General features: G+C 55.5%; 4 protein-coding genes across 4 annotated transcripts; 1 reads left to right on the forward strand and 3 right to left on the reverse strand.

The window, feature by feature from the left end:
- Positions 1 to 1,664: 1,664 nt before the first annotated feature.
- On the forward strand, positions 1,665 to 3,671 carry VTJ04DRAFT_10466 (uncharacterized protein; the record flags this gene model as incomplete). Its single annotated transcript, XM_069358208.1, has 1 exon — positions 1,665 to 3,671. The coding sequence occupies one exon, from the start codon at positions 1,665 to 1,667 to the stop codon at positions 3,669 to 3,671; it is 2,007 nt and encodes a 668-aa protein (XP_069215200.1).
- A 315-nt stretch (positions 3,672 to 3,986) lies between these two features.
- VTJ04DRAFT_10467 (uncharacterized protein) lies at positions 3,987 to 5,728 on the reverse strand (the record flags this gene model as incomplete). The annotated part of the gene is made up of 4 exons (XM_069358209.1): positions 3,987 to 4,171; positions 4,231 to 5,421; positions 5,484 to 5,526; positions 5,702 to 5,728. The coding sequence occupies 4 exons, from the start codon at positions 5,726 to 5,728 to the stop codon at positions 3,987 to 3,989; spliced, it is 1,446 nt and encodes a 481-aa protein (XP_069215201.1).
- Positions 5,729 to 8,055: 2,327 nt separating this feature from the next.
- On the reverse strand, positions 8,056 to 9,090 carry VTJ04DRAFT_10468 (uncharacterized protein; the record flags this gene model as incomplete). The annotated part of the gene is made up of 3 exons (XM_069358210.1): positions 8,056 to 8,665; positions 8,734 to 8,786; positions 8,836 to 9,090. 3 exons carry the CDS (start codon positions 9,088 to 9,090, stop codon positions 8,056 to 8,058), a joined length of 918 nt encoding a protein of 305 aa, XP_069215202.1.
- A 722-nt stretch (positions 9,091 to 9,812) lies between these two features.
- VTJ04DRAFT_10469 (uncharacterized protein) lies at positions 9,813 to 11,697 on the reverse strand (the record flags this gene model as incomplete). The annotated part of the gene is made up of 2 exons (XM_069358211.1): positions 9,813 to 11,588; positions 11,641 to 11,697. 2 exons carry the CDS (start codon positions 11,695 to 11,697, stop codon positions 9,813 to 9,815), a joined length of 1,833 nt encoding a protein of 610 aa, XP_069215203.1.
- Between the last annotated feature and the right edge of the window lie 1,649 nt (positions 11,698 to 13,346).

The raw sequence follows: 13,346 nt of genomic DNA on the forward strand, positions 1-13,346 counted from the left end.
AGGCACATTGGGTTATACCTAGGCACTCTCTAGGCGTACAACAATTGACGTGCAGACCATCCCCTCCCGAATGTACACTCAAGCGAGGCACATCCTGAGAATCATGGTGATTACACAGGTGGGTATCCACACATCCCTCAAGGTGCATGAGACGTTTAGTTACCAACCACAATTCCCGGGACCGGCCCGCAGTCCGTAGCTTGCCTGTTCCGTCGACCAGCTCTCCCAGGTTGAACATGGGTTTTCGAGATTGCTGATACCCGCAACGACGATCCGATGGTTACGACGATCCCATGGCTACAAAGTGGAAGAGGGACACCTTCTGTACATAGTAGGACCGGTATTAATTTCTTCTGCGAGCGAAGTGAGAGCCGTTGATTGAACGCTGTGACAAGAGTGTCTTCACAACGGGATGCCATGGGGCACCTCAATTATCCCCGGCGCGGCGCGGCTCTCCAGTCTCCACCCCCTCACCAGCAAACCATTTTAGACGCTGTATCACCTGCTGAATCTGGACCGTTGCTGCTGGGTCCGTCCCGGCTCGGCGCAGGCGGGAATCGGCCAGGCGTTTCCTTGATCGACCCATCACACCAACGGTCAGAAAGACGAAAAGCCTTCTTTTGCATGCAAAGTTTTGATGCCGCCGCAGCACAACGAGGTTTGGAGGCTCGGATGCGGGTCGCTCGCGGAAGATGGTGTGGCGGACGGGCAATAAAAATGGCTACATCGATGAACCCCAATTGGTAGCGATTTCGGCACGCCCTTTAGCCCGCCCTATTGATGGCGACGATCAGCCCTGTGGACGTCCCTGCCCCCCACAAAAAGTCATCTGCCTTTTCCTGGATGCCTGTGTCCCAGAGTCCAGGCGGCCAGCCTTGCCGGGGCCGCCGCGGTATTACCCACCAACCGACTCGAAACTTTCGGTCTCTGGGACCTCTGGCGACCAACCATAGGGGTGAAGGTGGTACTCATCCTGCCTTGCAACGTGGCCCGGCGTTAGGGTGCTCGGACGACTTGCCCGTGGCCTGTCCACCAACACCCGGCCGGCCACCAGCTTCCTGAATAGTCCATGACAGCGTTGAGACAGCGGACAGCCGACACCAGCGTTGACGAGATCAACAAGAGGATGGCGCCGAGATCGGAAGTTACCGAGGGCATTCCCGCCGTACTAGACCTTCTGAAATTGGCCCGATTGGCCCGTGAGCGTGTGGGCGCTCTTCTGGAAGAAAATCCCCGCCAGAGGGGAGTCATCAGTGACTTGAACTTTGATGAACGAAAGAGTCATTACTAGGCCTGAGCTGTCCTGCATTCAGCTCAGCCTTAAGCTTAACTAGCGCTGAAATCGCGGCTGTGGCCAAGAAGGGAGCCCGGAAGCTCAACACCACCGAAAAACCCACCACCGAACGGCCATCGAGAATCGCATCTTGCATCCAGGCCCTCTTATCAACGTTTTGAACCCCTGACTATCACACCCTCACTCAGAGAGCATTCTCCCGGCATCGCACCGTTTGTGGCAGTGCCTGCATGGCATCCCACGGCAAGACCAAAACCGTCACCGACGTCCGGTTTTTGACCCCTCCAAAGCGACCTGACGCATCTTGGGCTGAAACTCCCGCCCCTTGCCGCTCACAACGACCAGAGGGCTGCACCACCACCCTGGCCCAATGCCAACGCCGAGCCCCGCGGACGGGCCGCCGCCGCCTGCTGCACCGGACCCCGCGAAACGCCCGCGCCGGTCTCTCGACGAGCTGCCGGCCGAGCTCCTCCGGCCCATCGCCGAGGCCTTGGTGCCCCCGCGCCCGTTGACGACAAGGTTTGCCCTGCGGGACACCGGCACCTGGGAGTTCCGCGATGCCACCCACCAGTGGGCCGACTGGTATTCGGCTCGAGCCTGGCTCATCTTTTTCGCCTTGACCTCGCGCCGCTTCGCCGCCATCGCGAGGCCACTTCTTTATCACACCCTCGTCATCCCGACGCCGCGGGCCCTCGTTACGCTCTACCTCCGCACGGCGAGGTGTCCGGAGGTACGGCCATGGATCCGCAGCGTCACCTGTCTCCTGAACCTGGCCACCAGCCGGACCACTGTTGGTGTGCATCAAGAATTGTGCCTGCAAACCGGCCGCACTTGGAACCCTTACGACAGGTATCCATGGCGTTCGTTTGACTGGGCGGACCCCGTGAGCACGGTGCCTATGGACCTCCTTCGGTCCATTCTCATGAGCGCAACAAACCTCCAGGACTTCTTGATGGCTGCCCCTGATCAACCATTCGGCGTGGACCCGTGGGATAATATGGCGATGGACTTACGGCAGGCTGTCCAGCGCTGTCGAACAACCGAAAGCCAGCTTCGGCATTGTGATCCTGTTGTTCACTTCCTCCCGCTTCGGCAGCTGCGGACTCTTACGTCCTTGCGCATCTATTGCCACCGTGAAGATGGGGATCGCCGATCGACTCTGTCTCGGCTCATGGCCGACTTGGCCGTGGAACTGTTGCCCCAGATGACCCAGCTCAAAACCCTGGAGCTGTGCTGTGCCTCAGCAGATGATGTGTTAAGCGAGGAAGAGCCGCAAGAGCCGAGTACTGAACCATTGCCCGAGTTACCCCCTTTACCACATATCGAACACCTCCGGCTCTACGGGAGCCATATCCACGAACCGAAACTCGTGGCGTTGTGCTTGGCGTGTACCAACCTACAGACCCTTGTGGTGCATTTCGAGGAGAGCACTACCGACGATGACCGGCCCCGACTACCAGACGGGAAGACGCTCAGCGAAGCCCTGGAAGGGTTGGCCGGAACTCTGCGGACACTCGAGCTTGTCTCCCCGCCAGAGGGGCATTACCTGACCAGGGGTACCGAGAGGCCACGGAAGCCCGAGAATCACCGTCTACGATGCATCCCATCTCTAACTCGGCTTGAGAAGCTGACTCTCGACTACCGCGGCGTGTATGGCACTTTTGGCATCCTCGACGAAGACGACGGCGAGCGGCTCTGCCAGATTATTCCCCCATCAGTCCGCGACTTCACTTTGGTATGCGAATGGGGCACTCCCAGCGACTGGAAGCAGGCGTATCTGGCGAATCTCGACATGATCCTACACGGCGTCCAATGCTTGTGCGAAAGCCGAGCGCATGTTGGTCGTCTTTCGGGTATCTCGCTGGCCATCCACTCATGGCCTGCCGAGAGCAGGTTTCACCGTCGGTTCAAGCGAGAGCTTGAGTCGGCACGCCAACGGTGTGCCCAGGCCGGGATCCGGTTCCGGACGTTTGACTTGCTACCTACATACAAAGATGAAGACGAACCGGCCGTTGACGACGAGGAGGAAGAGGTGGAGGAAGGTGAAGAAGAGCTTGAGGAAGATACCAGGGCGGGCCCCGGGGCAGGGGATGTGCATCCAGGCGTGCATCCAGGGGCTGGTAACGCCCATGGATTTCCTGGAATGAGTGCCTTGGGCATGTTAGATGAGGAGGACGAAGAAATCGAACTTGAAGAGGAAGATGAGGCGTCCGAATACTACTTCTCGGGTGACGAGGATGTGGACCCAGAACGGGAGGCGCGGCGGCCCCCGACATTCCAGGATTTTCTGCAAGCGCTGGGAGAGGATCATGGGCACAGCTTCGATGAGCTGTATTATGCTTATTATGAGGATCGTTGGGACGAATACTTGTTCTGACGATCGATGTGGAACGATCTCTCAAACGAACAGAGACACATATTAGTTGGTCAAACAGATGTTGACCGCGATGCGGAGATAAACCCTAGCTTTCAACCGGTGCATAAGAGCCTGTTAACACCCAAGTAAAGTCGGCCTCGTGGTATCATAAACATCATAAGGTCATTGATGGCTTAAAGAGAACTGCCGCATTCATCCCAAAGAGTGATCATGGCAAAGCACAACCGAGTTTCCCATCTTCAAGGTTCTTTTGTAATGGGCACTGATATTGGCACACGGTTACAGTACTGTAGTATGTTGACAGCGGTCTCGATTCTACATCTCTCCCCTCAACTGATAGGTGTCCTCAGGGAGATACGACCAATGCAGCGCTGCGTCAGAGGCAGCAAAGGTCCCCGAAGGGCGTCCTTCGTCCGGCTGCATCTGGGAAGCTGCAGGCCAAAGGGGTTGGGGCGCCGAATCATCAAACCCAAAATATGTTCTGAGGCAGCTGCCCCTATCTGGCTCCTGTATCAACGACGGTCCGCTTCTTGCTCGCCTCTGGTATTAGAATTGGCACCCAGACTCCCCACGTTAGGAACCTCTTCCCCTTGCCTTCTTGGACCTCGTTCCATCCTCCACACCCGGCCAAAACCGAAAATAGAGTCTGTCGGGTCCGGAGCACGAAAGCCCTTCAGCAGAAATAGCGCTAACACGGTCAAGAAGACAGCGGATATGAAAATCGTGATTGCAACCTTGAGACTCAGATCGGATGCTTTGGTCCACAGCTTCACGGCGATCAGAGATACCGAACCTGCACCCACGAGAACGACCATGGTGGGACGCGCCAGTGCAAACCCCAGATGCGCTAACAACCACGACAGCGCCTTATGAATGGGGATATTTCTTGTTGTAATGTTTTCTTCTTCTCGGAGCTGTTCCTCCCATTGCCTCTGTTTGTTGCTGAGCCATACACTGTTCTGGGCGGCTCGAAAGCCGTATGACACAGTTAAGGCAACAACAGATGCGATGATGAAGGCGTATAACGGGGGCGGAGTGTCAGCGACCTCCTGGATCTGCATGCTGAAGAGGCCGGTAACAAAGGTAAGAGGAACGAACACGAAAGCCAGCTGGGTGAGCCTCGAGACACTCTCTGCCTCCTGGATTCCTCTCTTGCTTTCGAGCAACGACATTTCTGCTGTGAGTAACTGTTGTGACCTCTCGCACCTCTCCAACATGGTGCGGATTTCACCCAGTAGATCATCGATGTCAGTCGACAATTGTTGTGGGAGAGGACGACCGCTGTAGGGAAAGGCGAAAAATCGCCGGATAGATGTCGATAGCGTTGGAAGTTCATACAGCAGTCGGGAAAGTTGATTCCGCCACCTGCCGACGTTGTCCTGTAGATCGCGTTCATCGAGAGATTTATTTGCGATATCTTCAAGTAGGAACTCAATGTAGTCGAGGAATCCCACAACGTCATGCTTCAAGACTCGGCAGAAAGCCAAGAGCAGCACATTGATCGAGGAGCAGCTCGAAGTGTCTCCCTTGTCTGAGACGAAATACCGAACCCAGTCAACTATGTCGGCTGATGTCTCCTGGAGGTAGTTGATCGTTTCCCGCGTGTTGAACTGCAGCAGGTTTTTGACCCTGTCTAGGCCCAATGGCGGCGCTCGCACCGCACAGCGCGAGTCAAACAAGGAGGTCTGTGTGCGCTGTCCGTCCCACGAGGAAAGCACCAGCCACGGGATAGGGTCCGTAAAGAACACAGCTGATTTATATTGTTAGCAGAGGGAATGAGGGAACTTATTGTCTCGGGAAGTCTGAACATACGGGTCCTCTTCCGGTTTAGCTGTCCCCAGGTAAACGTGATTCTCTGTTCCCATGGGACAATCCTGGCTTTGTCTCTGTCCCAAGATGATTGGCGAACGACAAATCCAGGCCACGCTTTGCGGACGATGTTTGTTGCAAGAGTTGTCCGCCCCCCATATGTGTAAATCCAACCTTCTGTCATGAGGGTAGACCATTCCTCACAGCACCTCTCCCCGTACCCTGAGAGATGTACGGAACTGTACCATTGGAGGGAGACGTAATCTTTAGGAAAAGTTCTGGAATGCCACAATCGTGGGTCCGGATCGTAGTGCCCATACGGTGTATAGCCAGAGCAGACGAGATGTTCTTCGAGTGAGTCAGGCGTGATCTGAAGGGTGCCACCCAGGTAATTGATCAAAGAACGGGAAAGGTCAGTGACGAGCACGGCCTGACCGGTGCTTCGACGTTCTTGCTCATCTGCCAATGCCACACCCCCCAGAGCCATTTCCTCGAGATGATCACAGCGAAAAGGTCGAGATCGAAATAGCATTTGTGTTAAGGAACGAAACTAGTGAGATCGTTCCTTGTCGCACGCTCCGTGATGGAGAATATATGTTTCGAAAGTGTGGTTTGGACTCTTTCTTCAAGGAGTTGAGGTATGTCGGTGTTCCTCCTTCTCGGCGATTATTAGTCGTCTCCCGCGGCTGATGAATTCCGTCTTCTGAGCGTTGTTGCTCATTGTCAAAAGCTTCAGCATTTGTGGGATCTGCAGTTGTCCCGGCCGGTGGGTTGTCCATGGTGGCGTGGGAAGGGCGTCAGTGTCTTCTCGGTCGATTCGCCGAAATGTCTTAACGGGCTTTTCCTGATTGTGTAGAAATGCTTGGTGAGTTCCTCTAAGAACAAAGGGCCCCATCAGACCCCTCACCGAAAACTACGATCGGTTTTGTCTCCAAGCGCTGGCTGCACACCCGAGGCAACAACTCCGGCCAGCCAGCACAGTGTTGAGGAGTTACATCTAGGTGGCCGCATATCCACATATGTATGGGTGTGGCACAGCCTAATAACCCCGCACAGCCCACGGACGCGGCAGCAAAACGGCAATCATGCCAACACAAAGCCCAGCAAGCGAACAATTTTTTCTTTGACTTCATCTCTTCCATCACCAAGTCTTAGTTGCCTAAGGTAGTTTTCAGTAGTTGCGGGTTTCCCCTACTTTACTCCGTACCTTTCAAAACTTGAGGTCTCATACTAGTGGCACGAGGAACACTTGGAGTAGCAGCCAACTACATGTCCTTGGTATGACATCCTTTGGAATCTGTCAAGAAAAACAGGGATGGCAACAAGAGGAACTTACATGCCTAGCTCTGCTAGAGCGTGGGCCGTCCATCTATTAGGTAGGTAGGCGCCTACACTACATACTCTCCCTCCGTTGATTCTCGCGGCCAGGCTGATCTCTTGATTATTCCTCATGCTCACCATCCACGACCTCTGTAGTTCAGCTGCGTCGTCCAGTTCAAATCTTGAGCTTTCTAATTGTGCTGTTACACACCATGCTTCTCTCCAGCTGCGCTTCTTCGGGGCCTCTCAGCAACATCTATTTTGTGTCACTTGCGGTTACAGAGCCACCAGGACGGACAAATTTCACCATGTCCCTGGCGATTCCCCACAATGGCGCCAATCAGTCTCTGGAGTTTCTGCCTCTCGAGTTAAGAATAGGCTACTTTCTAATGTGTGCCAAAACCTCCACCGTCCCGGATTCAACCTGGGTATGCGGCTACAACTTGGACAAATATGTTCCCCATCACCGGGACCCATGGAGGCTATTGGATTTTGCATACGCCATAAAAAATAAGCTTATGGCATCAGCTCTGAGGTGAGTGGCGTCACTATGTCTCAAAAGCTCCCGTCACTTGAACGTGTCTTTATTAACGTATCCTTGGTCCACCCAATGTCAGCATTATCGTGGTCACTTTAGCCACAGTACTGATATGTATTCTCTGCGCATTTCCCATACCTCTCGACAGCGGCGATGGTGATGACCAATCATCAACCCCTCGAGAGAAAAGGACTTGGGTCATCCTCTTTGCTACCTCTGCATATCTCACTTTGTCAACCCTTGCGTCGGCCCTCTGGCAACATATCGCTGCAGCCACCGTGGCCCCATTACTTGCCTCAATGGCCAGCGGGGCTGTCATCGCGGAGGTCGGACCTGTTACTACAACGCTCTTGTGGCTAGCATTTTGGGCGTCAGCATTTCTCATGATAATCATTGTTCGCGTGCTGGCACTAGTCATACATTGGCATCGTATCGTGAACTTCCATTCAGCAGACAGCGCCTCTGGCTCGAGCTCGAGCTCGATATAACTACCGGCTGAATCATCGCCCAAACAATACTATCAAAACGCGACGTGGTTTGCCGCTTTGGCCTGCAGCTCGAAACACATGAAGGAGCAAATATAGGTACTCCTGACGTACTACTTACTCGAAGCCCATTGGGCAAAATCCCGAGCGTTACGAAGCCTCTTCGCTATTTTCTACGTCAGCTACTCGCTCGATAACATATTCCCACCCATCCGCTCGATGAGACCTCGAATCACAATCCATCAGGCTGTTGCTTCAGCGCAACGGCTTGCCTCGCCGAGACAAGCTGTGGCCCCATCTCGTACAGTTTCATAACATCGGCCGTATGGACCAGGATCACATTGTCCTCCGCCATCTTAGCCAACTCCACGCCACCTTGAAGACAGAATCCCGCACGTGGTTTCTTGTGCTTCTTCAGCGTCCTATTGAACTTGTCGACGGCCATCAGCCACTCTGGCTCGCTGCCTTGGCCCATGTTGGCGGGCAGACCCATGCTGACGCGGCAGTCGAGGCCACCCAACCAGACGACATCGATCTCGGGCTCCTCCGTCAAGATGGCATCCAGGTTGTTGATGCCTTCGAGTGTTTCGATTTGTATCATGATGGCCGCTTGCTCGTTGGCGTTGGCCCACACATCACCGCGCGACGGCTTTGCTGGCATATCTGTCACGCCGGGCACCAGGCGGAACGGCGGCACTGATCTCGTTCCTCCATTCTTGCGTCCGAACTTGGCTGCTGATACCACATGCTTGGCTTGCTCCGCCGTCTCGATCTGAGGAATCACGATGCTTGCGCCGGCGTCGAGGGCGTACCCGATGGCCGCATGATCATGGCCAGGAACACTGTGCAAGAGAATGTCAGTTGGGATGCTGATGGTGTGGGATGGCAGAAACTTGGGCAGACAACGTACCGTACGAAAGGAATGGTGCGTCCTTCGCTCATGAAAATGGTTTCGTGGACCATCTGTCACCGTTAGCATGGCGCATCATGTTGGGAACCTGCAAAGACTAACTGTTGTCATGGTCTCGACGTCGCAGGAGGTGTGTTCCCAGTCAATCCACACCATGTCATAACCCATTGGGGCGAGGAAGCGTGTTATTGAAATAGAGCTGAGGCCGGCATAGTAGCCGATGAGGGGCGGGATCTTCTTGTCGTACGCATCACGAATTGCCTGGCGAGCATGGTGAGGTTGAAAGAGAGATGGTCCAGCATAAGCCTTCATGCCGAGGGTGGTGACGGCTTCATGTGGTTGCATAATAGAGCCCATGGTTGTGTCTAGTAGCAGAGCGATAGCAATGCTGTGGAAGAATGCTTTGTCGGGGGCAAACGATGTTGTCGTTGGGGAGGATGGATGATAGCAAAAGGTGCTGAAACGGTAAAGCAGACATGTGAATCACGAAACTTATACCACGCAATCTTCCGAGTCCGACCTTTTTGCCAAAGCTCGAGTCCAGTTTCCCTCTCCAGCAGGAGCTGGTTGGCCGGAGTTCTTGTCAGATCGATGTTGATTTTCTCCTTCCGACGATACAGGTTGGGGATTTCGAACGTCGGGCAGGACCCTACTCCTGAGTATGGCACCTTCATGTTTTGGGCCATTGCGAGTCACCCACGAGGAAGTTGACAAAGAGATACCTGTTTCCGTAACATAAGTAGGAGCCATGGAACCAATTCATGCCTGTTGATGTTCACAGAAGGCGCGGAGCGCGATGGAGCTGGTTTGGAAGATGAAATGGATGCATGATGCTGGATGGTAAGAAGTAATGCTATCAATGATAACAGTCTTGTATCCAAGAAAAGAAAGTGAAATGAAAATAAGAAGCAACATATGCATCCCATCTGCCTGTCAAAGTCAGGCCCTGTTGTCCATAATGTCCTCAAATCCATGCAAATAGCTGTCTCATAAACTCCGTGCCCAGTCTGGATCATAACGCCGTGAAATGCTGATCACCAATATTAAGCCAAGAAGCCGCCCCAAAATCATTGTCGTCATCAAACCATAACAGAAACCACCCGGTCACGATCGTCCTTCTCCTTCTTCATCTTGAACAGCTGCTTGATCATCTCCCGCTTCTTCTCCTTGGGCTTTCCGCTGACAGAGCCCGAGGCGGTGCTGCGGCCATCGTTGCTCTCCCGATCCTCCTCAATGGCCTTGAGCCGGGTCGAGTGCCTCGAGGAACGCGAGACAGTCGAGCCGCTATCGTGATGGCGATGGGTCTTGATGCTGCTGCTCCTGTGGCTGCGATGGCTGCGCTCGCTCGCGGCCTCACTGTGCCCATCATCGATGTCCCTCTCGCGGCGGCTGCGATGACTGCGCTCGCTGGCAGCTTCGCTGTATCCGTCATCGCCGCCCCTCTCGCGGCGGCTGCTCTTGCGCTCAGGGATGTCGTACAGATCGCGGTTACGTTCGCGCTCGTAATGCTTGCGGCTCTTGTAGCTACTGTAGCTGCTACGGGCGTAACGGCGGGGTCCAAAATCGACCTGGGAGACCGAGTCACAGGGCCGAACCTCGTCCAAGTCCTCCTGGAATGACTCCTTGAGAGCGCGCTCGGCCTCACGGCGGAGCTCCTCAAGTTCGGCCGGGTCATCCTCCATGGCATACGTCGGGATACCGCGAACCCACTTTTCGATCGAGCTCAGTTCCTCGACCTCGCGCAGAACCATGGCCTCATCATAGGCAGCAGCGGAGGCATCGTCTCCGGGAGCGGGGAGCATGGCAGGGGCAGGAGCTGCTGTAGATTCGGCGGGGGCAGCGGCACCCATGCCGCGCATCTCCATCGGCGCTTCGAGAGTCCTGCCCGCGGCCATGCGCTTGATGATCTTCAAGCCGCCAAAGATGACGACAGTGACGCCGGCAATAACGCTAGCGCCGATGAGGAACTGCGGGCTAGCAAGCAGCGCAAACACAGCCGGGCTTCCGCCTTTGAGTACCCCCAGGAAAGCAGGACTCATCTTGCCCAACAGGCTGCTGAGCTCGGCCAGAGACAAGGCGACCGCAGCCGCGGCTTCCGGGTTGCGCTGCAGGTTCTCGATCATGTGCGCCGCCGTGTCGTGCACGCACTGAGCCTCCTCGAGGAAGTTCTCGATCTTCTCCATGAGGCTGAGGGCTTCAGCCTCCTGCGGGTCCCCCGCCTTCTCGCGCTCGGGCTCGCGCTCTCGTTCTTGCTCGGGGGAGGTGCTCCGCCCAATGTCGAGGTCGGCGCGCGAAGCCAGATCTGGGGGGATATCTCCATAGGCGAGATTCAGATCGATCGACTTTTTCTTCTTGAGCGACTGGTCGGAGCGAGGGCGGTGAACGAGGGCACCAGCCCCTGGAACTGAGCCCGTCTCCGACGCCGGCGGCGGGGGCATGATGGCGAGAGGTGCCTGAGGAGCCGAGATATCTCGAGACGTCCCGGTAGCAGAGGGCGGCTTGCTGATTTTGGACGGTGCGGTGGCCGACACCTCGGTGTATGCCTTCAGGTTGCCCTCAGTCAGAGCCAGCGGCTGCCGTTCTGACGAAAGCCGTTCCGACGAATGCCGTTCCGGCGAGCGTGGGCGTCGGGACTGGCGAGAAGAGCGGCTTGCCCGCGAAGCACGCGAACGGACATCGTCGTCATCGTAAGTGTACCGGCGCTGAAGAGTGGAACGCTCATCGTCATAGTGGCTACGCGGTCCTACATCGAACGTCTTGGATCTCTTGACCGCAGCACGCTCGGCTTTGGCAGCATCCCGGCGGTCGCGATAGGCAGCCTGGGCCTCCTTGAAGATGCCGACCAGTTGCTTGCCCTGAGAAATGTTAGTGTGTTGAGCAACGGAGAATGTTGGTTTGGGCACTTACCGTGCTGATGACCTTCCCCGAGTTGTTGATGATAGTGATGATCTCGTGGGTGGGCATCTTGGCGTTGGGCGAATGGCCAAGGTCTCACAAAGGTGGGATGTCGTTGTGATGGCTGGGTAAGATTCACACCAGGTCGCTTGGGATATAAATATTCCCATGCCCGGTGTGTGAGAGGCGTTTCAACCACGGCAGATGCCGCGGATATTCAACTGTGCAGGTATTTGGTCTTGCTGGTCACTGAAAACGAAGAGGCAGGTCAAGCATCGAGGTCTCAATTCTCGAGATGAGGTCTGCTGGGGGCTTGGATCGGGATATAATGGCGGACCCAGAGACCCGATGCGGAAAAGCCTCAGTCATGTCAGGCCGCCGGGCTGCACAGGTGGCAGCAGCATCGACCACTCCATCCAGGGCGCTTTGCGTGATTGGATGGCTCGCCCTCCATCGGGCATGAAGGAGAGAAAGATGGCGACCCCACCACGCTGCTTCACGGCTGCAACGGCGCATGTTCCCCGCCAGCTCTCGGCTTGGTCCGAGAAGGCGGTCACCCTCACCTGCGCTCACCGCATCCGCCCCGTTCATGGCTAGCCAACGGGAGCGCAGGCACGGAAAAATTTGGCGCTTGAAAAGCACGGGTGTGGCTGGAGGAAGGGGAACCAACCTCCGATCGCAGGCCCTGATGTTGACGCTCCTGGCGCGACGCCCAGGCGCCCCGACAAAGAGAGGCGGTACGTACCTTGTTTGTCTGGAGTTTGTGCATACAAGATTTTGCCGCTGGATTTTGAATGGCTGGGCGCGTCGCGAACAGGGCAGCCGTCACGGCGGGTGATGAGTTGGCAGTCGACTCGTGGACTCGTTTCAGAGAACACCCATGCAAAATCGCCAGTTGCCCTTCCGAGCGATTCCAGATTTCGACAAGACGGGCTGCTGATTTGGCGGGGATTCATGCCAATTCAGCAACGTCACATCGGCGGGCCCACTGCCGCTGCTCGTCTGGTGGACAGGAAGCTTGTGAGATTCTGATGCAGATGCAAGGAGGCCCAAGGAATCTTCACTGAATCTGGGCTGCTGCTAGTGTAGAGACAGCAGGAAACACGATTGGCATGCGGTGGTGGGGGAAGCTCGATATCACGAGATTTCCGAGCACCTCTGGACGAAGGTTGACACGGTCTCCCCACGCCCTATTCTGTGCTCGCCTTGTTATCTCACTCGGCACTGTTCACTAGAGATTGAGTCTGATGGCAGGGGTTGCGTAGGAGCCGTTGAGGAACCTGGAAACATCTCTTGCGGGGGGTTATGAGTCATGGACGGTCAAGCCGTCAGTTGTAACATTGAACGGCCAGGAAAGGCAAGTACGAGAAAAAAATATGAGGCTTGTTCCCGGATGTCAGTGAAGCATTGAAATGGCGGGCTGATCTTAGTGTCGGCAATGATTTGAGGCGGCCGTCAAGGGCACGGAGGACCTACAGGTCGTCAAGTTGGTGTTTCTTAACCCATGTGGAGTACATAAGAGCCGATACGGGAATACTACCTATGTATATGATGAATAGGTATATCTTTCTGCTTGTTCGACGGGGATGTAAACTGCGAAACCCTCCCCCTCGTCTTGGGATCTTGCATTCGACTCGAGGACCGTCATTCATCCCAACCAAATCATGCTCTGCTCGCAAAGTCAGTGATGTACTTGTTGTCCTCCTGGTCAAGGTCAT

Source organism: Mycothermus thermophilus, assembly GCF_041956435.1.
Source record: "Mycothermus thermophilus strain CBS 625.91 unplaced genomic scaffold VTJ04scaffold_7, whole genome shotgun sequence".
Lineage (NCBI taxonomy): Eukaryota > Fungi > Ascomycota > Sordariomycetes > Sordariales > Chaetomiaceae > Mycothermus > Mycothermus thermophilus.